Raw genomic sequence first — 25,384 nt, 5'->3', positions numbered from 1 at the left:
GTGTGGGTTCAGCAGCAGGGCTCCACTTAGGGCCCCCACTCGGAGGGAGGCAATCCCACACCTTGCTTGCCATCGCTTCCTTTACAGCCGTGTCAACTCTAGCTAAAAAAAAGGCAACACAACGTGCAACCACGTGAGTCCAGTTCATTGTAACAGGTTGCTGTGCCCTGCTCCTTGCTACTAACAGCCCACCCGAGCATGCCTGCCTTCTGCCACAGGATTTTGGCTACCTGAAGATGCTTTCCCCTCCTCGTCCCCTAAGCTTGTTTCACAGCAGACTTAAGCCACCCCTTCACTCTGGACATGCGCCGTTTGTGCTGACTTTGACCACTTGCAGGGAAACCTGCTACATGATGCTCAAAGTCACCTGTAGGACCCAGGAGATGCTCCTGTCACTGGTTAACTTCTCCTGCTGATGTTTGGCAGGAACCAGAGTGCTGCTGGCAACATGCCTGGCCCAGCAAAACTCTGCTGCCAGCAGCCAGCTGAGGCCACCCTAGGCAGCAGCACTGGCTCATGCACACACCCCAGGGAACACCCAAACCCACCATCAGCCTGAGAGCAGCCACTTATCTACATGGCAGCTGTCATACAGACCCATTTGAAATAAAATAAAAATGGGGCCTTTATTTTTTAAGTTTTGATATTTGTTTTTCTCTTAACTTCAGCTTTGATTTAGTCCACTTTGAATGAAAACTTGTCTTAATGATCCTCAGCTAGACTCAAAAATGCCTTAGATGCACAATGATAAAGTATTTAAAAATAAAACAAATGCAAGCAGAAGTAACTTTTTTAAATAACAAAGCTTCCCACACAAAAACCCCCTAACCCTATCAGTGTGCATTGCCCTATGAAGAATCAGAAAAGATGATTACATGTATCATTTCTTTAATCATAATCAATGTGATGTCAAATTGGACTAACAGCTGCATGAGGGAATTTGTATCACTTTATATTTTTCCACAGTCTTCAGCCTGCGAAATGCTTTCCTAATACGGCAAGAAAATAGGTATCGTCAGTGCATAGCAGTCTTCCTGTTACAAGCTTAGATAGAGACTGCCAAGGTTAAGTAACACACTTTTTTTTTTTTCTTCTCTAATTACACTAATATGCCTTCCCTAAATGAGGACTGCAGCCTAAAAGCACCTATACTGCAGTAAGAATCTATTACAGCTGTGACATTTGACCAAAACCAAACAAAATAACACCCCAGTGCTCTGGCTCACACATTCGCTACAGAATTTTTGCTATTGAACATGTACCAATTTTATAGCAGGGTTGATAGCAGGTCATATTCTTGTTGAAAAACACTAGCATTTCTGATTGCTAAAGAAAAGCCATGGTTTGCGTCACAGAAATGAAGACGGCCAGCCCCTCCAGAGAAATCAACACCAAAACACACCCCCACACCCAACTGATATGCAGTAGTACTCAATCAGAAAACTGTACACGCTCATCTATGCACAACACACGTCTTGCAATTTCAGATTGAACAGATGGTATGATTAATTCCACTATTATATAAATTTATCGCTCATTTTCACACCACATTTCTAGTAACAGTGCTGTATACAACATCTGAAAGCATGGTAGGCACTTCACTGAAGTATTTTTTTTCTCCTGTAAGCTGAATTTCATTCTCTAATACCTAATGCACAGAAATTTGACTAACACTAATATTAATCTACTGCATTTTACTTTTCAGGGAAGAGCAGTGAGTGAATTCTTTGCATTTCCAAGTCACTGGTTGGTACTTGGAATAGGTATCTACTCAAGGTGGTGTTACCTTCTGTTATTGAAGTATCACCTTTCCCTTCCAAAGCTGCCTTCACACCAGGTGGCTACCATCTTCTCAAAGTCTCCCAAGTGCAGTTTATCAAAGGAAAAACCCTGCAGTGAAAGGTTCTTTTCACTTGGATGTGGTGGCATCACTGCATTTTGTTGACTTTGGGCACTCTTAAACCCTAAGAGAGGTAGACTTTCCGGCACCAGCTGAACAAACTACCTTATTTCAGCTCTCAAGAACGTGAATTTCAGCATGATCAATACATTTTGTAAAGAAACTGCTAGGCAAGATGAGCTCATGGGTTTAGCTAACATGAATCTGGAAGGCAGACAGGAAGATGATCTGGATAAGACTGACACTGGCGAGGGCTGTCAGACCAGGGCCTCGAGCTACCTAAGCTGTATCAAAATGGAGACAGCAAACTGAATGAAACCGTACACGCCATATTCCCACTGATTCATCCCAAGCAGAGGGCTGTTATGCTACAAGCTGCCTCTTATTCAATTTCCTGATTTTTATGAAGTGCCTGCCTTGGCTCCCAGTTCACCCTGCCCACCTGCCTCTCACTGCCATACTGCACTCCGCCGGCTGCGTGGGGACCACGTGCAATGCATTGAGCTCAGGTGCAGTGAACCCTCTGCCTCACTCCCACCTCTCTCTCAGAGACCCAACACTCAGCAGACACACGAAAACACAGACCTGAAATACGCTGCTGTTGCTCATCCCACCCATACCACTGTCCTGCCCTCCGTTCTCTTCCCCCCATCCCCTCGTTTCCTCCCTGAGCCTTACAAAGCTCAACAGTTTAAATCCTGCCTCCTTTATACAGTCCCCTGCATAACCACCACACTGCACATCGGCCCCTCCTCTGCCAGCAGCTCCAGAGGGACCAGAGCAACCACCCCATGCCAAAGCCAGGCTCTGTGCTCTGCCAGACACGTGCAGACTCTTCTCACATCCTCTGCTGGGACTCCTTAGACCTGTAGGTCATCCAATTTATCTCTCCAGCTTTCTATTTTTCAAAGTGATGTCTTTAACTTGTTCAGGGTGTAAACACACACAACAAACAACTAGATAGCTCAATAACAAAATTTATGAATCCCAGCATAGCATGAAGTAGAACTGGCTGCCTCTTCTCAGGCATTTCTACTCTTTGCATCAAAACTCAGTGTCTCTACATGCATTACAGCAAGGAGAGCAGCTCCTGACTAGGCAAAATGCCTAGGGTGGGAGAAACACAGCTAGACCTTAAGCTTATATTGCTGCCAACTGATTTATAATGTCTAATCATAGCAATAGAGAGACAACTCAGCTTATGCAATGCAGACCATCTAGACTAGCATAGAGAGAAGGAAGTACTTTAAATCCATCTCTCCAGCCATCACCCCCTGCCCTCATACCTGGATGACAGCAGATGCAGAGCTGAATGCTATCAGTGTGATGTTAGAAACTGAAATTCATGTGGCAGCACATGACAGATCTCAGAGGTGGACAGAACCTGTGATACTGATAGCACTGGGGCTGTTTTCATCAGAGGAACAGGGAGCCCAAACTTCAGGGATTGCATTAAACTAATAAATATTACATAAAAACTTGAGAAAAAGCCTGCAGCTGCAACTTCACCATTGCAAGAAAACAGAACATTAAAATCCTACCTTCCAACCAAAAAGGAAACCTTCACTGGAAATCCCCAGCCCCAGACACAGGCTCCAGTAGCATGTAGTGGCCTGAACTGCGAGTCTCAGTCCTGGGGTAATTCATTTTCACTTCAGGAATTATGTGCATGGGCCTGAAGAAAGGATAAATAAAACCAAAGGCTCTGGGTGTTTATGTATCTGAAGTACTGGAACTTTTTTAGATTGTCTTGGTTTACAAATAATTTTTTCTTGTTATAGAAAACATGGTTGTCACAGATAGAAACAGCAATCTCCCAATTACACCGCGCAACACGAAACCAAGAAAAGCGCTGCTTTCTGCTTCCCAGATGAATCCTCTGAAATTTAATAATGTCAGCATGACACCAACAGAGCCAGTGGAAGACTATTGTGGTGACAACATAGTTATTTCTTCCAGCATGCCTTAAGTTTCTGAAGCTAACAACTTCTGACTTGACTAGACAGAAGTGAGGAGTTCTGACCAAGGGATGTAGGAATAAACTGGAGGGAGGAAAATGAGCCATGCAATACATGTATCACTCTTAGATGCTCCTTTGCTTCAGCTAAGAGAAGGCTCTTGCCATCCAGGGAAGTTTATTTTAATACAGCTTGTCATTTCCTAGAAAGCAGGACAGGGGAAAAAAACCTATGTTGGTGAGGAGAACCAGAGAAGTCTAGAAGGGTTACTCCAAGATCATTCAAATTGTATTAATAAATTTGATTAAATTAAAGTTGCATAACCATAGCTCCTGATTGTTATGACTCTCTACCTACTAAACTATGATATCACAAGATGTTTTTTGCATTAACATTGAGCTTGTGAAGGCAGATCAGTAAAAGCTTGTATCTTGTTGACTCCCCATTAATTTTTTAAATTAGATTATTTATGTTTCTTTGGGAAAGGTCATAATTACATATAATATTCTTTTAAACTAGAGATGCTACAGAATAACCAAAAAGAAAGAAGTGCAATGATGGGTTTTACTGGGTATTTTTATCAGGTTTTTCACCACTTTATTAACAGCAGATCTGTCATTATGCATTGTTCACACCCATTGCAGCATTAGAGTTCAAGTTTGCTTCACAAACTGAGGTGTTAAACTATTCAATATTTCACTGCCATCCCAGATCTGTGGTTCACACAGAAGGGTGCCCCTGTTCCCATTAATCACTTTATTTTTGCCTCTTTCTAAGGTACTGAAAGAAACCCACAGAAGAGCCTGAGACTGTTTGCCACAATGTTCATGCAGGTTACTACCACGGAGGGAGGGTGCTCTCAGCAGGTTAGCCTTGGCTAATCCCTCAAGATTAGCCAAAGACAGAAAGGGAAACTTCCTTAAAGCCACTCTAAGTGACTGTGGCACCCCACTTTCTGTCCCTAATCAGCTCTTCTCCCTCAGCAGAAAAGTTAGCCCTTAGAATATCCCCTCAGTGTTAGAAATTACTTCAGGGAGAACTGAACAGAGAAGCTACATAGATGCAGACTATGCTGAAGAACGCAGAAGCGCCCTTCCAGTCGTTTGCATTATTCACAGGGAAGCCAGCATTCACCTCTACTCCACAATCGAATCAGACAGGAGATCAGCTGTTGCCCCAACCCGGCTCTCTCCTCAGCTCCACCCATGAGAACAGGATATTACATTTTATCCACTTGAGCTGATTCACCTGTACCTGTAAACTATGGTCTAGAGGCTGTAGATATGTATGTACTTACCTGGTTCATTACTCTCCAGACACCGCCTGGAGTACACATTCCAGCTCTTACCCCTGTGCCTGTGATGGGCAAGGTTTTGTCACAGCTTCCTGGGAAAGGAACAGCCACTCAGGCTCCACAGCAAGTGGTGAAAGCGTTAGGCAGCAGAACAGAGTGGAAATTGCAGATCTGCTCCAGGACACCACTCAAGCTGCAACCACTTGGCCACAACTTGGCTTACACAGCTGTGCTCAATATCCCTGATCCCAAGCTCAGCTGGACACCATGTCACACCCTCCTCTTTACATCCTGGTGCCTCACCAAAACCTCACAGTACCCTGAAACCAATGCTGGTAGGACAGAAACATATTTAAAGCCCAGAGAAGTCACACCTGACAAACTAAGCTTTGCACTTTGTGCACTGGTAGAAGTGAGGGGGTGTTTTGCATCTGTGTATTTTTGCCAAAAACAACCTTAAGCAGGGTCTGCTCAGTTTACCAGACAACTAAGCAATCCCAGAGATTCAGCATTTCCTGGAGGCCCACATATCTCCAAGGAAGACACACCAGAGGAAGGTTCACACACAGGCTGTCGTCAGGGAGACATAAACTCAACAGGCTCTCCTGTGGTCTGGAGAGAATGATGCCTCAGAAAACAGTCAAGGCAGAAATTAACTTCACAACTCGAACTGCCTTGCAGGAGACTTCTTCTCTTCATACTTCTCCACTGTCTATACAGAGCCCCTAGGAAGATCTGATTCAATAGCTAAACACATTTTTTTTGTGAATGCCCCCACAGTTCAATAGTAGCTTTGTCATGGGACTGATCACACACACGTTAATCACCTGGCTTCTCTCTGCAATGCAGATCCACCCTGAAAGATTTCCATCTGACAAGCAAGCCCTTCATTAATCTAAAGAACTAAACCAAGTGCTACTTCCAAGTCTTCCAGCTATGCTAGTTGTCCGACAGCACTGCATGTGATGTCTGAACATAGCCAGGGACAGAAGGACTTTAATTGAACACAGGGTACTCAGCGGCTTTGTGCAGTTATTGGAAATGGGAAAATTACTCTGAATTTAACCTGTGAAAATACAGATTTGAAAAAAAGTCATTATCACTGCTGTCTCAAGAACATGAATGCTTTTGTTGCAGCTCCCCACAAGTTTAAGAAAGTGGAGCATTTAGCTTGTTCTTAGATGTGTGGCTTCCCAACAGTTCACTCGTAAAATGATAAATCCCTCATTTCAAAATAGCTTTGCTGTCTGAAATGGGGCAAGGTAGTTTTGAATGATAGAACTGGTCTATTAGAAGGGTCTAATTTATTTTTTTTTATTGTCAATCATTCCTTTAACAGATTAGAAAACAAAAATGACATTTCAGTAACATTTCATCATAGTTTTTACAGAACTGGTTGATTCATGGTGTCATCTTCTCATCCAAATCCACAGCCACCTTCCAAATCACAGAGTTTAGGAATTACAGTGCACGCTGGACTAAATTCTTTTACAATGTAAGGCACAACTACATGACCACAAATAGTGAACACAAACACTGAAAATAGAACTTAAGAGAATCGAACTTCAATTAAAAAGAAACAAAACCAAAACACACTCATGCAAAAAAAAAAAAAAAAAAAAAAAAAAAATCTATCTACACCTACCAAGATGGTATGATCCAGTTTAAAAGAAGTGCAGTACTCTGTAGGTAAAATTGCAACATAAGGCTAGTATAATACATTACCTCTAAATACTGTGTAAGAACTTATAACTTTTTCCATTTCTATTTTATACAATTATACAGAAATTAAGTTGTATGCGCGATATTCAAATCTGCAATAATAAACTGATCATTAAAATTCAGAAAAGAGGCAAACAAAACAATGTAATTTGTGGCACGCATCCATTACAGAATACCATTCATCAAGTTCACATCTTGAGTACTGAAGAAAAAAAAGGACAACTAAATTAATGGTACATTTGGTGAATGAGGTTATCTATAGCCAAATGACAAAGCTGCATACAAAATTGTTATACCCAGCAGACAGTGATTATGAAAGCTTGTGGTTATGATTTATTTCCTGTCCAGCAGCTAGAGTGTGCAAGATTGAAACTACATAAGTTAAAAGAATACAACAGAGTTTATAGTAACTTGAAACTATTGGATACTTTCAAACACATTAAAAAAGACTTTTTTCCTTTTTGGTGATCAACTTTTGCAATTTTGGCATTCACTATAACTTTTACAAAACATGACAGTGACCAACCCTTATTATACTTACCTAATGTTTGAATTTCATGCTGAGAGGTAGTTTAAATGAAATCTTATGTAACAGCATCAAATGGTGGGGGTTTATGATATTTTTGTGATTTTTTTTTTTTTCCTTTTCTTACAAAAGTGACAAATCCTATACAAGCAGCATTTTGGACACATTACTATAAAAAGTTCTGGTATTTGCTAACCCAGCGAGACATTCTTTCAAACATCCCTTTTGCACCAGGAATCTAGCTTTAGCATGATACAACAAAGTACTGTGCCATAAAGCCAACAGCAGGAGCCTGGACCTGCCAGCACTGGCCTGTTGACATATAACAATGAACACTCTTTCCCAACTCTCTCTACCCAAAAAAGGCAGGAAATACAGATTAATTTGGTTTTAGTTTAGGTCACAGGGGGAGGAAAAATTGGAAAACATGCCTACCAGGCTTCTGCTTTCATAGTAATGTTGATCCAAAAGGGTTATCAGGGCGTCAGTAACCTTCAAATGAGCAGATACTCCTCTATCTGCTGCACAGTGAGGGCATAGTATGTGGTGAGCTACAGACAAGAGGCAGAATTTATTACATTAACTAGTACCTATCCTCCTCATTATTGTGATCTTAAGTGGCATCTTATATTCTTTCTAAAGATGAAAACTTCTTTATTCAGTGTCCCTTATTCAGTGTCACTTAAACAAAAAAAATACCCCCAAAACTGAGATATTGTGGCAGGAATATACTATCCAATTATTGCTGTTTTTCAGAAGTACACCATTTAGTGCTTTTGGAGAGGCTGTGGTTGGACAATAAACTTAAACTAATCCTAGAAGTGATGCTGAGGTCAAGACCAAAAATTAAGAATTGGACAAATAGCAAGACCGCTGAAAATACATAAAATTCATGTTTTTTCATTTTATAATCTTAAAATGAAGCTCTACAAAGACAACATGTGTGTGACTACATGATTTCTGTTGTTACATGTGCTCTCAGATGATGATTGCATTTTTGGTACAAAGGAATTATGAGTGCAATTGTCCTTACATAGCAAGGGGCCAAATGTAATACAGTGAAAAGTCCAGCTGAAGATAAACCTTCTGTCCACTGATTACAGCTAACACACACAGTGCAAGTTATGCCATTCCATCTCCTGTAGATTATATTCAGTTAGACAGCAAAAAGTGCGTAGTGCAAATGACAGTATTGTTTCCTAGTCCTCTACGAATATCAGAGGGGAAGGATTGGTACTTGAAGGAACAATTTACCAGTTTCAACATACTCAAACCATGGTATCATTCTTCTTGGCATAGTTTATACTCTGTTTGAACTTAAGCTCCAGCAGCTTTCTGTCTGCCACTGATTACTGGTCATAAATTTTTTTTAAGTTTTGCAACAAGCATTTGTTCCCACTTCATGTTTAACTGACGTTTACCAATCCAGAAAATACTTGAATTTTTCTAGGTCCCTTCTTTAGGAATGTCACATCTCTTACATCTAGCATAAGAGACTCAACTGCTCTTGCTAATGTAAAACAAAGAGAGCAAGGTTACTTTGTGTTTCTGTTCCCAAATCCCTTCTTGTTTCACTAAGAAAGCTTTTCCAGTGAGGATTCACAAATAATCCTAATTGTCCCAAACACAACAAAAATAGTTATTCATTGTTCTTCTGTACCTAGCACTTCACACTCCACGGCAACTTAGTTATTTGACACCTTCCTAAACCAGAGGAAACACACTGTACCCTAGAGCCTTGGACTCTTGTGCCAGTCAGTGAAGCCAGCTGAAAAATGAGATCCCTCTAAACCTCTTGCCTCTGTTGGAAGCTGCAGCAGAGAATCCCCTTCCGTCTCTTCATCTGCAAACAGCAACTCTTCCTACTGTGACTCATTAATTTTATCCTCTTTGTTCAACCTTTGCAGAAAGGGGAAGATTACTGGAGGGAAGGAACACGTGGGGAAAAGAAATTAATAACAGTGAAGCACAGCCAGCTAAGATCAAAAGCCTGTTGCTGACCTCTGCAATGCTATCTGCCTCCAGAGGGGTGGCAGGATGGCAGTATGAAGTATTTATTGCTGACACGAGGCTGGAGTAGAACAGTAGGATTTGGCATTTTGGAGGCAACAACACAAGGGATTGTGGCTCTTTGAGAAGAGAGGTGATGTCTCCAGGAAGTTAAAGAACCTCTCCCCACCCTTAAGACTATCCTTCATGTTTTCCTGATTGCCTCTGTAGCTTGTCTCAACCCACATAGCAGCTGATCTGTTATATTCCGCTCCCCCAGCAATTCTGGAAGTGGATGGACTGTCCTGCAGAGGGGACAGTGTCAGGAACAAACCCCACACTTCACTGTCCCATGGTAATGGCTAGTAATCAAAGACAGCTGAGGATTCCACACACCTAACAGGTTCAAGCACTGGTTTTACCATTATTTCCACCTCTTGTTCTATAACAGCCTCTCTTCAGTGGATCAAGCAATCTGGTTCTTGCTAGAGGCTGTTACATCACTGTGCATCCTCCAGTTCCTCTTCTGCCATTTTATTAGTTTTTTCCCTCTGTTCCTTTGTTTGCAGTCTGAGAACTCAGTGCATTAAACTATTTTGTCTGGAATCCTTCAACTCAGTGTGGTAAAAGTTACCAGGCTTTTTACTAGGTTTTCCTATTACTTATATTTTAAAGCAGGTGCAACAAAAACCCCACATTCTTACTGAAATATGTCCATCAAAACAGTCAGACTCTGCAAGCAGATATATAAATACAAAGCTTTTCACCTTCCAGTTTCCCTTATTATGTATCTCACAAATAATTTTACTGAGCTTGAGCTTCCAACCTGGCAGCATTATACGATCTAGCATACCATCAACTTGTCAACAAATACAGACCTCCACTAAGAATCTTAATCACAAAAGAAGGAGAATAAGATCTAGAAATGGAGTCATAAATTTACTCCAGTGAAAAGCTGTAGAAATCCTATTGCTGCAGACTCAAAGCTCAAGAACGAATGTTTCTACCCCACCACTGTTCCTCCAGATTTCAACAATCCCTCTTTCTACAAATGTGTGTTTGAAAAGCATTTCCATCCTCTAAAAAAAGTTGGTTATATAAACCTGGTCAGCAAAAAAAACCTTCAGAAATTGAGCTGGTTTTGCTCCTGAAGCTCAGGAGCTCCAGACCGAGGTCTGATCTGCAGTCAACCAACCACCCTGCTTCAGTAGCCAGCTGAGTGAGGTGACTCTGCTTGTCTTTACACAAAGGCATCCCAAAAGGCTGAATTAAGAACCCTAGTAGAGTTTCTACCACTTCCTCTTTACTGCAGAACCCTCTCCTCAGCTTTCACAGGTTGCCATTCAAAAACAAAATGCCTGAACACAAGTGACTCTCTCAATCATTTTCCTAGCTCCCCCTGAAACACTTCCACCTCCCTCTGCCTCATGCATTTTGCCCTTGTGCAGTTGCAGGAAGTTCGTCTTCCCTCGCAAAATCCCTTCTGCTCCACGTGGTTGTCCTTCAGTCTGAGTGCAGCACGAGGCTCCATGTATTACACAACAGGGCAGAGTGCATCTAGGCTGGAACACGACTGTCACATCTTTACTTATCCCACATTTCCTCAGTCACATGTCACACAAAGACTCAAAAGCAAACTCTTTGGATTCTCTCAATAAATAAATAATTTTAAAAATTCCAAGAGGCAGAGATTCTGCTTGTATTTTTCTATTCAAAAGATTCTTATGCCGTGAGAATGAGAACAAACAGTGAGTGCAGAGGCTCTGTTCATATGGAATCGTTGCAGCAATTGTTGCTTTTGAGCAAGCAACTCTCAAGTTCAGACCAGAAAAGCAGGTCAATATTTCACATAAACCATGGTTGTATCCCAAACCCTTTTACACTGAGGAGAACCAGTTACATAATTCGACTGGCTTTTGGGAAATAAGAATTTAATTTTAAGAAAACTCCTAGTGGAAGACTCCTTGAGGCTGCAAATATAGAACTAGACAGGTAAGGTAAGATGGGATATGAAACATATAGATCACTACTTCTGGAGAGGAGGGATTAAGAAGTTTCTTCACCTGAGAGTTAATTAGGACTAGACATTTTTCATAAAAGAAAATCTTCTTCATTCACATACAGAGCTGTCAATGGATAAAAACAAATGAACCTGCCTTATGATATCTAAGCTTCCATCATTGTGACAGGATTTTCCTTACCTCAAGCAAGTAGTAGAGGAATTGAGGACACGGTCCTTTTCTCTGAACAGCTGGCACAACTATGGAAGACACAGAAGGCCCTGGGGTGTGGGGAATTTATGAGGGTATTTAAGACAAAGGGTCCCTAAATATAGGAAGAAATAATCCCTACTCAGAAGAAATAACCCTAGCTGTTTTGAAATACCAGATAAAAAGGGAAGAAAAGTTAGAGACAGGCAGGCAAGAATGAACAGGTGTAAATAAAAATCACATCAAAAAAGAAGTCTGGAGCCTATATGAACTCTACAAGAAAGCTTTGTTGCAAGAACAGAAAATATGAATAAATATCTAAAGATGCATATATTGGCTTCTTATTTAGAGCTGTCTGGCTCATAACTAACCTAGCAGCAGGAGAGTCACACCACTGTTCTGAGCAGATTAAATCATATAACATCTAAGACCCCACTGGTACTGGTGGGCAGATAGAGCAATGGAAAATAAGCTTATTAGGTGTATCAGGAATTAAGATTCTTCCACCAAAAGCTGAGGGAAGAGACACAAGAAAAGGTCAGATAAACTGCAGCAGTCTCAAAAATACTTTTTTTTAGTAGGATACCTAGCATGGAAGGTCTAGATGTTTCTTAGAAGCACAAGGACCTCTCAGGGCTTCCAGGGTATGGGGCAGGGGGAGAGATGCACTATGGGCTATACCAGTATTGTGTGTTTGCTTTTAAAAACCCACACATAAGGGTTTTTGGAATATTAAAATCTATCCACCAAATATGTCAAAATGAAATCAATCAATACGGGATGGAATATTGTACTGTATCATGTAATATACCTAATGTCAGCTAAACTTTGTTTCATCATTTGTTCACACATTCTCTCTCTCTCACACACACACACACACAAACTATGCAATACAGTATGTTTATGGATGTTCCAGTATCCAAGCGCTGTAGTTGGATAAGGACTCAGATGCTGATACTACAAGCTCTAAGTGGGCAAATAAAACCAAATTGGAGTTGAGTCCAGCCATTTCCCTCACTGTGGAGTTCAAACTTTAGAGAGAAGTCCAAGAACCAGAGAGATAGAAAGAACAAAATCACAAGGGGTTATAAAGAACATCAGATATGCAATCAAATGCAACACTTAGTTATGCTTTAGAGCAACATTTGATACATAAAATCCTCACAAGTTTTTGTGTCTTCCTTTTCTTTGAAGGAAACAAGAATAAACTGCAATATCACAAACTCTGTTTCTCTTGAACAAAAAAATTAAAGATAAAAAAATACATTGTTACTCCTCTGTTTAAACTTTATTTACAAATAACTGGGTATTTCTAATCTAGACATAGAAGCTCCTTCCAGGATAAATGGCAGTAAGCTAAGGATGATCTGAGCTCATGTCTCACAAAAAATACAATAGTTTTACTTGGTATCAATAAACATTTTAAAATATACTAAATTTTACCAAGTGTTACAATCATTGTCCAAACTGAATAGTAGTCTGAGTGCTGAATGAAGTGCAACAACAGAAATTATAAATTTTAGTGTAACATTTCTTTGTCACTCACGATAGCCAGTTATCCTTGCAAGTCATTAAAGCAAGTATCACAGACTCGGACAGGCTTCTTAGAAGAAGGAGTTAAGGCATTCTTTGCTGAGCACTCGGCACAAAAGATGTTTCCACACTGTCTACAGTGATGCTGTGAAAGAGAAGAAACATACATGCTGAACATCGATGACAGGGCATCGATCACTATCATGCTATGCTATGCTATATGCTACCATGTCAAGTCAACTCTCATGTTTCAGAAGTTAGTTTGAATTTTTAAATAGTAGTTACAGAGCATACAGAAGGACACAGGACTAAAATCTTTCTAAAGGGTACAGGAGTAAAATATTCAGAAGCTCTTTATGGAGTTGGGATACTGTACCAGTTTCAGAAATGAACTGGTTGAAGTTAATCCTCCTCTTGAGTTTCTCCTCTGCAGCTTGTTCTGGTCACAAAAAACATGTTGTTCTTACATGTAACTACCTGCTTTCACACTGAGAAGTAATGTTGAATCGAAGGATCCAGCAGCCTTTGTTCAAAGACTACCCAAAGAACCTAACTGAAATAATGCAGGACAGGGAGAGCCACCCGAGACCAGGTCAGGAAGCACTGCAAAATGGACCTCATGAATATCCCTTACCTACTTCATTGCCAAGTCACTTGTTGGAGGGACAGTAATCTCTGGATGAAGGGCAGACCCTGCCCATTGAAGGACGCTAACATCTTAGCTGACCAAGCTGTTTTTACAAAGAAGGTCTGACTACAGACCTAAAATACATCCAGTTGTTTCTTCTGTTCCATATCTAGTTACTGCTTAGTTACAAAGCACCAGATCATGTTGATGGCTCATATTTTCACATATACCTAATTTCAACGAATTTACATTTCTTTTACACCTGTAAATCCAGTTCAGACTGGTTATAAATAAGTTTACTCTAAATACCCTTACAACAGTGTAATTTTGCTTGCTTGCTTAAGGGATTGAACTATTTTAACACTGTTTATAAACTGATGCTGTTAAAATGGCAAAAGAATCATGAATAAGGTAAGCTCCACAAACTTTACTTCTAATATTTAAGGCACTGCAAGCAATAACTGTATTGGAGATGTCCTGAGTGTCACAGAACTATTAAGGCCATTTTCTGAAGTTTGTATGCCATCTAAGAGTTTGAAAACAACAGAAAAAGAAAATCCCCACAGACACACAGTAAAATACACCTACCCTTCTCACTGTCACCGAAAAGCCTTTTCCACAGGCCATACAATTCTGTACCTCATTGTCTTCTGCCCACTTCCTGTTGAGAGCTTGGGTGTGTTTGATCTATACAGAAGATATAAAAAAAGCAGGTTTATTTAAAATGCATGTCTAATTCCTACTAATTTCCCCTATTTTTACTGCACACACTACCCCAGTGCCGTATAAAAGCATGAATTCTGCCATGATACTGAGAGCTTATATTTGTTCAGAAAGAAAATCTTCCAATTTTCAAAACTATGAGCAGATTTAAGAACCCACAGACAGCAATATGGCCTTCGCACACACAAGCAGAACACCTTAATGACTCTGGAAAGGTAACCCACCACCAATCTGACACAAACTTTAAATTCTCCTAAGTTCCCACACAGAGAATCAACAGGTTTAATTGCTTAAAATCAAATTGTACCTGTAATGACTGGTTTTCTCGGCCAAGTTCCTGCATTGCAGCAGTAGTGTTGTCCAACTTTTTCTTCATTTCTACAAGTTTGGCTTGAAGCTTTTCAATTTCTCCCTCACTTTTTATACACCTGGGGAAAACCAGTAAAGAGTCAGCTCAAAGCATGTAAGGCAACGTACACTGCCTCTTTTAGGCAGGCTGTGACGTCTGAAGTTACTCATAAAATCCAGCCAAAAATATCCTTGCTGTGAAAAGTTCTTGGATACCTTGACTGGAAAAATGCTCTCTTGTAACAATCAGTTTATCTGGCATTGCTCTCAAATATCTGCAGCTTATTAATACCTGGAGTTACCCCCAAAACCAGGGACAGTACTGAATGCAGTGTATCAATAGCAAGCCCCAGTAAGTACCCCCGTGCAACAGGACACTCACATACCAGCTGCAGCAGATTGGGTGAGACAACAGAGCAGAAAAAGAAACCTTTTTCTTCTAGCATGGCCACGTCCCATCAGCTGAAATTCAGTTAACTGTTGAAAGGCAAATTTCACAAGGTGTTTTTCTGCCAAGCTGTAAACAGCTACTGGATGAATTCAACGTGATATGGCAAGGGATTGCCAAAGAAAGAGGATCTCACTTGAATTGATTCCATCCTTTCCCAAGGTCTACTGCTCCAAAGCCAAATCAGCAAGCTTGATAATATTGAAAAAAAATTTCCACTCTGCCTTCACCAAACATGTCAGGAAATAAGGACAGAGAAAGTTTCCCATCTCACGGATGTTTCTTACACCCTTGTAATCGCTGCTTTCAGGTAACTCCCACTGCCTTGCATGCCTCCTGCTGCTTGAAGGAAAGGCACTCAGCTTACTTAAGATTTAAATATATTGTAGAAACAATAGCAGAACTGGACAAGAGAATAATGTAGGTTTTCAGGAGAAAGAAAATACCTTCTGTGCGAACCTTAGCCTATCTAATCCAATTACACGTTCAATCTCCTAACATCAAGCAGTGGGCATACCTAGAAGTCCCTAAGCAAATTCTATGTTACTGAAGGCACTAAGCAGTCTCCTCTAGGCTTCTGGATGCCTAGTGCACCTAGTGTATCTGAGTCAAGGCAGAGGAACCTCAATGTGATGGAAAAGGACAGTTAACTCTGGTAAGAGAAGCTCTCTCTTACGGGCCTTGCAAGGTTCACACAACAGATGAGATGAGAAGCCACAACTTACCTCAAAGTTCAGAGGAATCCAATGGATTTAGAAAGCTCTTATGGATGAGCATAAATCTTCGAGCTCAAGCACAGAGTTGTGGCTTTGTTGGTAAGTAAGGTCCTGTAAGCCTGCCTGATCTTCTACAGAACGGTCACCTTGTCAAAGCCCACAAAGAGCACAGTGTGTTCCCAACACCCCTTGCTGTGCCTTGGCAGGGACAACAGAAGGTTGCACTCTGGAAACTGCACCCACAACCCAGGCACCAGGAACAAACACGGATTTCAATAAAGCACGCATAGAGAATCCTGAATCAACTGAAACAAGTTTTCAGTGTGAGGCTATCCATTTCCCAAACTATGCTTCCACACTGCAATGACCATAGCTTACCTCTCCAGCAACGCTCTTCTCTCATCCTGATTATTCTGCACTGTTGCTTCCAAGACAGCAATGTCCCCTCGTAAATCATCTGTCTGTTTCTCCAGCTCGCTCACTCGCCTCTGACTACTTTGCCACTCTTTCTTCATGGTAGCCAGGTTTTCATTCAGAGCTGTGACCTGCATGGTAAGCTTGGTCTCCTTTTCCTCATGTTTCCGGTTTTCTTCTTCTTTCTCTTTTTTCTCTGTGTGCTAAGAAAACAATGGATCGATTAAAAACAACCTTCCAAGTATTCTTTCCCTATTCCCTACATTTAATTGAGGCAAAGAATCTTACTGTACTAGAATCACTATTTTTAATCAACAAACTCCATTAGACAAGGCTGTCATCCCACTGAATTTTCCTACACCTCAAAGATTTCTTTTTCATTTAAAAATTAATGTAATGTGAAATGAAGTCAACTCTTTGCTTCCTCTCTGTCCCTGAAAATATCCAAAGGCATGTTCACAAAACAGTCTTATAGTCTCTGACATACTAACCAGTTTAGCTTCAATTTCAGCACATTCTTTCTTCAGTTCTTCTTCTCTCTTTTTCAGTTGATCTCTGACAGCTTGATGAGTGTTCTTCTCATGTTCCAGAGCTGAATTCATATTATCTATTTTGCCCTGCAGCTCTAATTTCTGTTGAATCAATAGCTGTTTTGCATCCTTGAGATTTGCCACCTCCTGTTAAGATACAGAGCTCAAAGTTAAACTAGCAACATTGAAAGTGTAAATGATTTAAATGCAAAACCGCTGTAATTCTTTCCAAGAAGAGAACAGCAATAATCTTTAGTTTTATCACTGGAAGAAAGGATGATTTTACAACACAAAGTATCGGTGATTTTCATGATCAAAGACTTTAGTCTTATACCTATAGTATGGATAACACACAATTTTTAAAATAATGTTTGTTTCTACTAAAGTAGTGGAAGCTCTTTTGGATTATTTTCTACAGTTCTTTGAAAAGATACGTCCATTGTCATTTTCTAGAGTCTGTTCTACTTCACATTGACCTCTGATTGCAATAATGAGGTTAAACACATCTTAATGACTATGTAAAAACCAAACACTGTGGAAGAAAGCTAGCTTCTATAAGTCTTGTATGTATAAATAATTATCCTAATGTATAAATAACTGCCCTATGTTTTAAGCAAGTAGGATGATATATTGGTTTTAAACGTTAGTTTTGCTTGTTCTTCTGTAATAAAACATAAAAAATCCTGAAGTAGAATAGTTAGCTAAATTTACAGGAATTATTTTCCTTAAAATTATTTAGCCAAGCATTCAGGTACTAACAGAGTAATAGGGATTCAAAATTCACATCACAAATTAACACCAAACCAAAGACAGCAGGAGAACATATCCTGAGGACAGAGGGATGACCTACAGATGCACATCTATCCATTCCTTGGTAGCACATGGGAAACAGTATAAGTCTTTAGGAGACAATTTCTGTTTCAGTCTGATTTCTTGTAGGGAGATCAAGAGATTAATATTAAGCTATCATTGATATGTATACATTTTATATAAATCTTTATAATTTTTTTTCTTTAGAATAGAAATAACCTTTCCCCAAAAATCCAAGAAAGTACTGGGCATAGATTGCTTGAAACAAGATTGCAAGAAACAAAGTACAGACTTCTATCTAAAAATAAGAGACAATTTTCTAAACACTGGAGAACAAAAGAACATCTGAAACTCATATCACATTATTTTCTTTTTATTAGCACATAGGCACTCTACCTTCATTTATACTTGTGCAGCAACTTACACCCTGTGTGCTTAACAGATGCAAATATAACTACTAGTAGCATAATGTGGAAAACACAAACTACGGTCTTCAGGAGCGTTTGTTTCTACAGAGACTAAAAAATTAAATACGTACAATGTGGTGAGAAATAGCCTGTTTTACTGAAGACCAAAAATTATTTAATCAAAGCCTCCAAACATGTACCCTTTTGAGAGCTCCCTGGATTGTTAGGATTTTGGAAGAGAGTTAGTCTTTTATGAGGTTCCTGACATTGTTTCTTCCCCAACTGTGACATTTAAAGAGATTTTAAGAAACCACAGCACATCAAGGGAGTTTCAACTCTACCATGTACCCTTGAGAAGTACCAGATGTGCATAGAACATCTTGGAAACTTCACATTCATGACACTTTAGGACATCTTTTCTGCACTTCAGAAGAGTCAAGCAAGGGTATGTACAGTGAATCTACAGTGGAACAGAAGAAGAGCCAGGACATACAACCCATCCTGAAGCTAAGGCAAGTTATGTGGTCCACCTGGCTGAGAACAACGGGCACCAATGCTCCAGAATTATCACTGCTCGGGTCAGCATTACTCAGGAACTCAATGCAATCTGTGCTTTGGTTCCATTACCTGTAATACTGATATTTTCAACAACCATCTTTGCATAGCCATTCCAGATAACATCTGAGTAGGCACATATTTGTTATCAGATAACCAACCACATGAAGACTCAGTTTGTCTCAATATACCTTCTCAAATTCTTGCTTGCAGGCTCTAAGCTCTTCACCCAGCTTGGCACTTTCTTTTTCAAGTCTAGTCCTTATTTCCTGAAGCTCTGTTGTTTTACATTTTTCATTAGCCAAGTCTTTTTCTTTCAAAATCTTAAAGAGAAAAAAAAAGAGCCCGAAAAGTTAGGTCTTCCAAGTTCACACAATAAGAAAAAACAATGAAACAAATAACATCTAGGGCCCAAAACCTGCTTGGAGCCTTTGTAATTAAGGGAAAACAACTGCCACATATCTCTATCCACAGTTCATAGTGCAAACAATTAGCAGCATGTTCGCAGTTTCAGACTTCAATAATGTTTTTCCACCTGTCTAGCCACTTAGAAGAAATTTCAAACCAAAGTCACATCAACTGTCTGTTAAAAGTCTTTGCATCAGAGATTCAGTAAAACTGCCACTGCTATGCACTGCAACAGTGCTATGCCCTCAAAATACCCCTTGTTTGAAGATGTAACAGGAATTAACAGAGGGTGCCTGTGTGGGGTGGATGTGTCTGTGAAGATTTCAAAAGACAGAGGCATTTACCCTGTCATTCTGAAGATCCTGTAACATTTTAGTCTTCTCGCCCAGCTGCTGCTCCTTCTTTGATGCATCCTGCTCCAGTGTAGACTTCGCTTTTTTCAGTTCCTGAATCTGCTGATTATTGCTAGCAATTCGATTTCTGCTGGAAATTAATTCTTCTTGAGCTAGAGCAAGCTTTTCTTCTGTGGACTAATTACAAAGAAAATTCTGCAAATTATCTCAACATAAGAGCTTCAGATACTCAACAGTCAAACATTTTCACATGGAAAAATCATTATCTAGAGTGCAACATTTAGCTTCAAATGTTGACAGAGCATAGTTAGAGAAACTTCTAGGTTACAAGGTTACCCTAAGCAAAAAGAACCTATACCAGTACCATTTCCAGCAGCAATACCTTATCGTACATATTCTGGCTTGCATTTTTCCACAGAGAAAAGGTGAAAACATTCAAAAGGGCAGAGAATGTAAGGTGATTGATGAAAAGAGAATAAACTTGAATTTGCTCACACAAATTTATTCTCCAAGCAAATCAACTGGTCTCTAACTCTAGACAGCTGTTAAACTTAAGAGATAATGAAACTATACAGTGAAGATTTCAAAAGTCACTCAGTGCTATTTTTTACCAATGACTTAATGAAGCTAGCGCTAGGAAAATGGTAAGATTTTAAAAAATCCTGTAGTGATATGTACAAGTTAAAAATGCTAATATTAGGACAAAAATGTTTCACAGTCTCAGCTGCATCAGCATTTTAAACACCAAATTTAAACTTCCATTCAAAATCTACTACAGAATGTATTTTATTTTGCCTCCAACTCTACCCATTTACCTAGAAAACCCAAGGAACATCCTAAAATTTGCACCCAAGGGTCATTCTATTTGCTCACAGCAAAAGCCAAGCTTCAGGGTTCTTCTTGATTTAGTATTCTGAAGGTTATTTTCTTTAAACTCTTCAGCTTAGGCATAGACTAGCTCCACTTAAAAGTATGTTCCTTCACAAAGAATCAATGAGAAAGAAAAACACCAAACTCATCCTCCACTCCCCCAAAATGTCACTGTTTTATGGACATTTTTGACACTAAGATACCGAATGTGAGGTGAGGAGATTTATTATTAGTAACAAGTTTATTACGTTCAGTGCACCAGTAAGGATCTAAATTCTTTCAAGTTAAACTAAATTCTTTTTGAAGCTCTTACTTAAATCCTAATCAAATCTCTTGTTGAATGTTAGTGATTTTAAAAGAAACAATAAGGAAAACTTTTGACTTCACTTAATTATGCATATGCTTCAGGAGTCACTCCTGTGCCGATTTAAAACCAAAATGATTTCTGATGCCTCCTAATCCACCCTTGTAAAGACTGAAGTATTTTGCCTGTAGAGTCAGACATAGTTTGAAACACCAGTGATGGAACACTGCTGATTCAATAGCATTTTCAACAACCCCAGTGGCTCTTAAAAAGCTCATGCTGGCTTTTAAAATTAATTTGCACACAAATTGTTTTATCTGCTTTGTAGGCTATTAGAGTTTACTGCTTAACACTTCACAAGGTGTTAACTCAAATTATTTTAAGCAAAATAGCAGGTAATTTTGCAATTTCAAGGTTTCAGCAAGGTGGTTTTTCAGAAAGTAAAATTATCTCTCTGCTCCACTGTGAGCAGTGGAGTACCATATCTTCCTAGCAATGAGAAAGGATGGGAAGTGTAGCATCATTATATAACATTTTCACAGGAAAACCCAATAGTCTCTGCAGTTTTAGAAAGAAACATAATGAAGCCACGGCTTTTATTCAAGCTTGTTTCCAGTGGAAGAAACGTGGTTACATCCAATTTTTTAGCACTGGATGATGAAATCTGATGAAGTGCATAGTGACACCCAAATTAAAAGCCTCACATAGGGTATACTCCTCTCTCAACACCCCCTCAAAGTGTCTACACTGGACAGGTTATCTCACTGTGTCTATACCTAGGCCAAGACAATGTAAACATTCTTATACAGGGAGACAGTATACAGCCTGCTCTGCACTGTATTATGCACAAACATTTCTGTAATTCAGTCATTTGCAAGATAAGAGACTTGGAATTTCACATACAATTTAGCATACTATAGCTTACATATATGAATGCCTCTTAATTGTGCTGTGATTAATAATGATGCTACCATTGAATATAATTTCAAAAGCAGATCAACCTTCTATCTATTTATGTCTTTTTTTTCTGCTTCACTCAAAAGTCCCTCACAGCAGCCTTTGGAAATGAGCAGAAATCTTCTGGCACATGGTTAAACATTCCAGTTATTGTCTTTGCTCCTGGCCCAGTCTCCGCTGAGACTGTAATTCAGCCCAATTCTTTTGGACTGCTGAGAAGCTCACATCTTTAACATAAAATCACCTCTCAAGACATCTGATGCCATCCACCTTATTTAATTACCATTCAGTTTTGCTATTACTCCCAGAATGCGATAGGTGTTCTACCAACAAGATACCACTCAGTCATGAGATTGTTCTTCAGAATGACAGACAAAACCGACTGCAAGGAAAAGGTACGGAAGAGGTCAATCTGTACTTGCTTTTGTAAATAAAAACAGATGCTAGGATGACTGGCACAGAGTTTAAATAAATAAATAAAAAGATATGACAACTTGGGCTGTTGCAGTGCAAATAATAGTGCGAAGTATAGAACTGGTCCTAGTTGGGTGGTAGGACCTGGATTCATTCCACCTAAGTGCACAAATGAGCATTTTAGTCTGTGTGCTCCCGAATCCCAGTCCTCAAGGAGAGATGCGAAACCATTCACAGATGCTAACCTGATCTCTCTTCGCTTCCTAAGAAGAAGGGTTAGATTGACTGTACGCAACTGAGGCTCCCAACTTACAGACCTAAGGTTTGGCAGCATGAATTTTGTCCAAGAACATCCACTGAAGATACACTGACAGTGATGCCAATATTGGAGGCAAAGAAACACTCTTTTGAGAACACAGAGGAAACCAGGACTGACTACGTAAAGCACAAATGCCAACACTGAAGGATACTTGGCACAGCTCAGGAAAGCAGGATTCACATGAAGTATGTTTACACCAATTCAAAATCAAAGCAAAAATAAGTTTTTATAAACTCTCCTATATTAAACAAAAATGCCTTTTCCACCAAACAAAACCCCATTAATTATTTTGTGTGTGCATAAAAAAAATATTTATGTTATATATATATTTGTATATATGTGCATATATATGCACACACAGAATATTTAGTGGGGCTTTTTTTATTACATATATTGTTTTTTATCAAAAACTATAGTTTTTGTAAGCAGTCAAATCCTACCCAATTTCTTTTTTCCAGTCACAGAGACAAAAGTGTATGAGTGTAGTTACTATTATAAATGGTGCATTTTTAAATCAAAGTAAATTTGCAGCAAATAGTAACCATAAAATTATAACTACGGTCTCACTTCAGTTTTGTTACACTTCTCACTTTTACTCTGCAAGACTTACAGCTTCAAAGTTTGCATCTGGCTACAACTACATAGCTAGGGTCTTTTGTTCCTGACCCAGAAACTAGGATTCAGCCGTGCTGATGGCACTCCAGAGAGCAGCTGCCCACTCTGCAGCTCTCTCTCGTGCAGTGCTGTATCTCCAACTGCAAAACCTCACTGAAGTGTTTGCTCACTTTTCAATCACACCTCACTCTACCAGACCGAGAAGAGCCAGCGATCCCAGCCGTGATATTCCGAACAAATGCCAGCAGATGGTGCTCTGTGTACAGCCCAACTCCTGCCATCCCCTCCTAGGAACTAGACCCTACTCATGCACCCATTCGCTGTACAGCCTTTTATCATCTATCTCCCCACGCCTGAAACCTTGGCCTCACCAATACCATGGTGCTACACCACGTGAGAATATTTACGTTTTCCCTTGTAGTATTTTTAAGTAAAGAAAACCTAGCATTGCTAGGATCCCACGATACTGCCTGGCCATGCCTGTCCTGGACAATGCTCCAAACAGTGCTGACACAATGTGGCTATAAAGGGAATTCATATCTCTACCAAAAATCCTGCACTGAAAGACACCCAAGCTCACTTTACATACAATTTTTAAAAACTTCTACCACTGCCTGCTAATAAGATTAAGACCACTCCAAACCCTAGCCCACCCATCAGTTTTGGTTCTAAACTATAATCAAAATCCATAGCTCTGGCTCAAATTATCTACTTTTATTAAGTAACTCACCCAAGGCAAAACATAATCCAGACACGTGACTTTGAATTGGATGTGAAACTCTACCATAAAGTTCTTCTGCCTTGAGTGGCATTTTGATACTCAGCTCTCAATACTAACATCACACTGAGGCTTTCTGAATGTGCTTTTTCCTTTTGTGGTGTTCTAAGTCAAGTTATCACTGTTTCTTTAGGTTAACATTGCAATGAGGCAGTACATCCATGATTAAAGATCAGCTCTCCAACTTTTCCCTCTTCTACATTTTACAGAAAAAAGTGGTGTCAAGCAGACCTCACTAATACTAATTAAAATGGGGTTTAATTTTTTTTTTTTTTTTTAAATCGAGCAAACACCCTTCATGTTAGTATACACCTCCAGCACTGAGGACCCCAAACTTCCCCAGGTTCTCTAGGCTCCATAGAGACCTACATCATAAATCAAATTACCTGACTGCTTATCTTGAAAATCTTTTTTTTTCATTGCCATCACCTTATTTTACTTTTTCACATGAATGTTCTCTCTCTCACTACCATCCCCATTCAGATTTAAAAGCATGTGGGATATCTACTGTCCTGTTTTATACTAGCCAGAACTAGAGGTCATCAAGCTGCTTTAACAGTACTTATTCAGAGCTGATTTTGCAACAAGTGATACTTAAATGAAAACTATAACAAAAAAAACAGTTAGTGAGCACATCCAATGCTTTTACAGGTCACTGCATTACCAAACGCTGATCTAAATGCACTGCAGGAAATTAACTCAGAGGCATGAGCGCTATAGCAACTAACCATAAAAAAGGGTATGTTTCAACCACCATTGCTTGTTAATCATGCTGAAGTTCTTTACAATTCAACATTGTGATTCAACCAAGTTGCACTGAAAGCAAAGTTTCTGTAACGTGCGGGGAAACATGGCAGGTAATCTAATGCTACAGAGGACTAAGATTAATAAAACTCCAATGGCCTACACGTAAAGGAGCTATTTCTCTTTTTATTAAAATAACCCCAAACCTGGAATTTTGCTAGGGCTCCACAGCTCACATGAGCCTATCTGAATTGATTTTACTGGTGGGACTGAAAGACCTCCACTGGGACAGGTGAAAGGGAGCGATGGAATCTAAGCAGTCACGAAAGGCTCCTTTATACATAATGAAGTAAACAAAAGCTGACATCTAAACCAGATCAGATGATCTGTCCTTCCAAAGTGCCTATTTCTCTCCATAAACTTCAGAAGAGTCTAGAACAACAGTGCAGACAGATAGAGACAAAACTGCAGGGGGATTCATCTGAAGTGAAATGTACCAAAGCTATCATGCCAGCAGACAGCCAGTCTCTGCAGCACAGTATGTCCTGGGACTATCTGGAGCATTGGCTTAGCACTGACAGAAAAAAAAAAAAAGACAAAAGCCACCTTTACTGACTGACAGAACTCCCAACAATGCCTCTTTGAAGGCACTACACCCTAATAAAAATCAGAGAAAATCAGCTTAGGAAGAGCAAACACTTCAAGGACTAAGTTCAGACACTTGTATTCCACACAGGTCTCTAAACCTACTGTTTCTATTAGTATGACATCTCTGAAAGTCTACAAGTCAGGAAGAAGCGGAAGGGGCAAGGCCATGGGAAAAAAATGACAAGTGAAATTCTAGTTAAATCATCTAGAAGATAGCTGTTATTCACATGCTAGCAGTCTTTGTCCTAATTAGCTATGCTGTT

The 25,384-nt window shown here is 39.7% G+C and overlaps 2 protein-coding genes across 5 annotated transcripts in view; one reads left to right on the top strand and one right to left on the bottom strand.

Moving 5' to 3' along the window:
- PLEKHG7 (pleckstrin homology and RhoGEF domain containing G7) overlaps positions 1-3,790 on the top strand; it is a 33,931-nt gene extending 30,141 nt beyond the window's left edge. Inside the window, 3 exon segments of the mRNA XM_074901178.1 lie at positions 967-1,064; positions 3,682-3,717; positions 3,719-3,790. Of these exon segments, the coding sequence (XP_074757279.1) occupies positions 967-1,064; positions 3,682-3,717; positions 3,719-3,790 (206 nt within the window).
- A 2,660-nt stretch (positions 3,791-6,450) lies between these two features.
- Positions 6,451-25,384, bottom strand: part of EEA1 (early endosome antigen 1) — an 80,604-nt gene continuing 61,670 nt past the window's right edge. For all 4 annotated transcript variants that reach the window (XM_074902751.1, XM_074902752.1, XM_074902755.1 and 1 more), the window contains 7 exons: positions 19,464-19,649; positions 18,903-19,034; positions 16,901-17,086; positions 16,374-16,612; positions 14,791-14,911; positions 14,349-14,447; positions 6,451-13,277 (listed from right to left, as the gene is read on the bottom strand). In XM_074902751.1, the coding sequence (XP_074758852.1) occupies positions 13,155-13,277; positions 14,349-14,447; positions 14,791-14,911; positions 16,374-16,612; positions 16,901-17,086; positions 18,903-19,034; positions 19,464-19,649 (1,086 nt within the window). In that variant the 3' untranslated portion in view covers positions 6,451-13,154. The remainder of the gene's footprint in view (positions 13,278-14,348; positions 14,448-14,790; positions 14,912-16,373; positions 16,613-16,900; positions 17,087-18,902; positions 19,035-19,463; positions 19,650-25,384) is intronic.

The sequence above is a fragment of the Athene noctua genome, chromosome 3, assembly GCF_965140245.1.
Source record: "Athene noctua chromosome 3, bAthNoc1.hap1.1, whole genome shotgun sequence".
NCBI lineage: Eukaryota > Metazoa > Chordata > Aves > Strigiformes > Strigidae > Athene > Athene noctua.
This window is presented reverse-complemented; position numbering and strand designations above follow the sequence as displayed.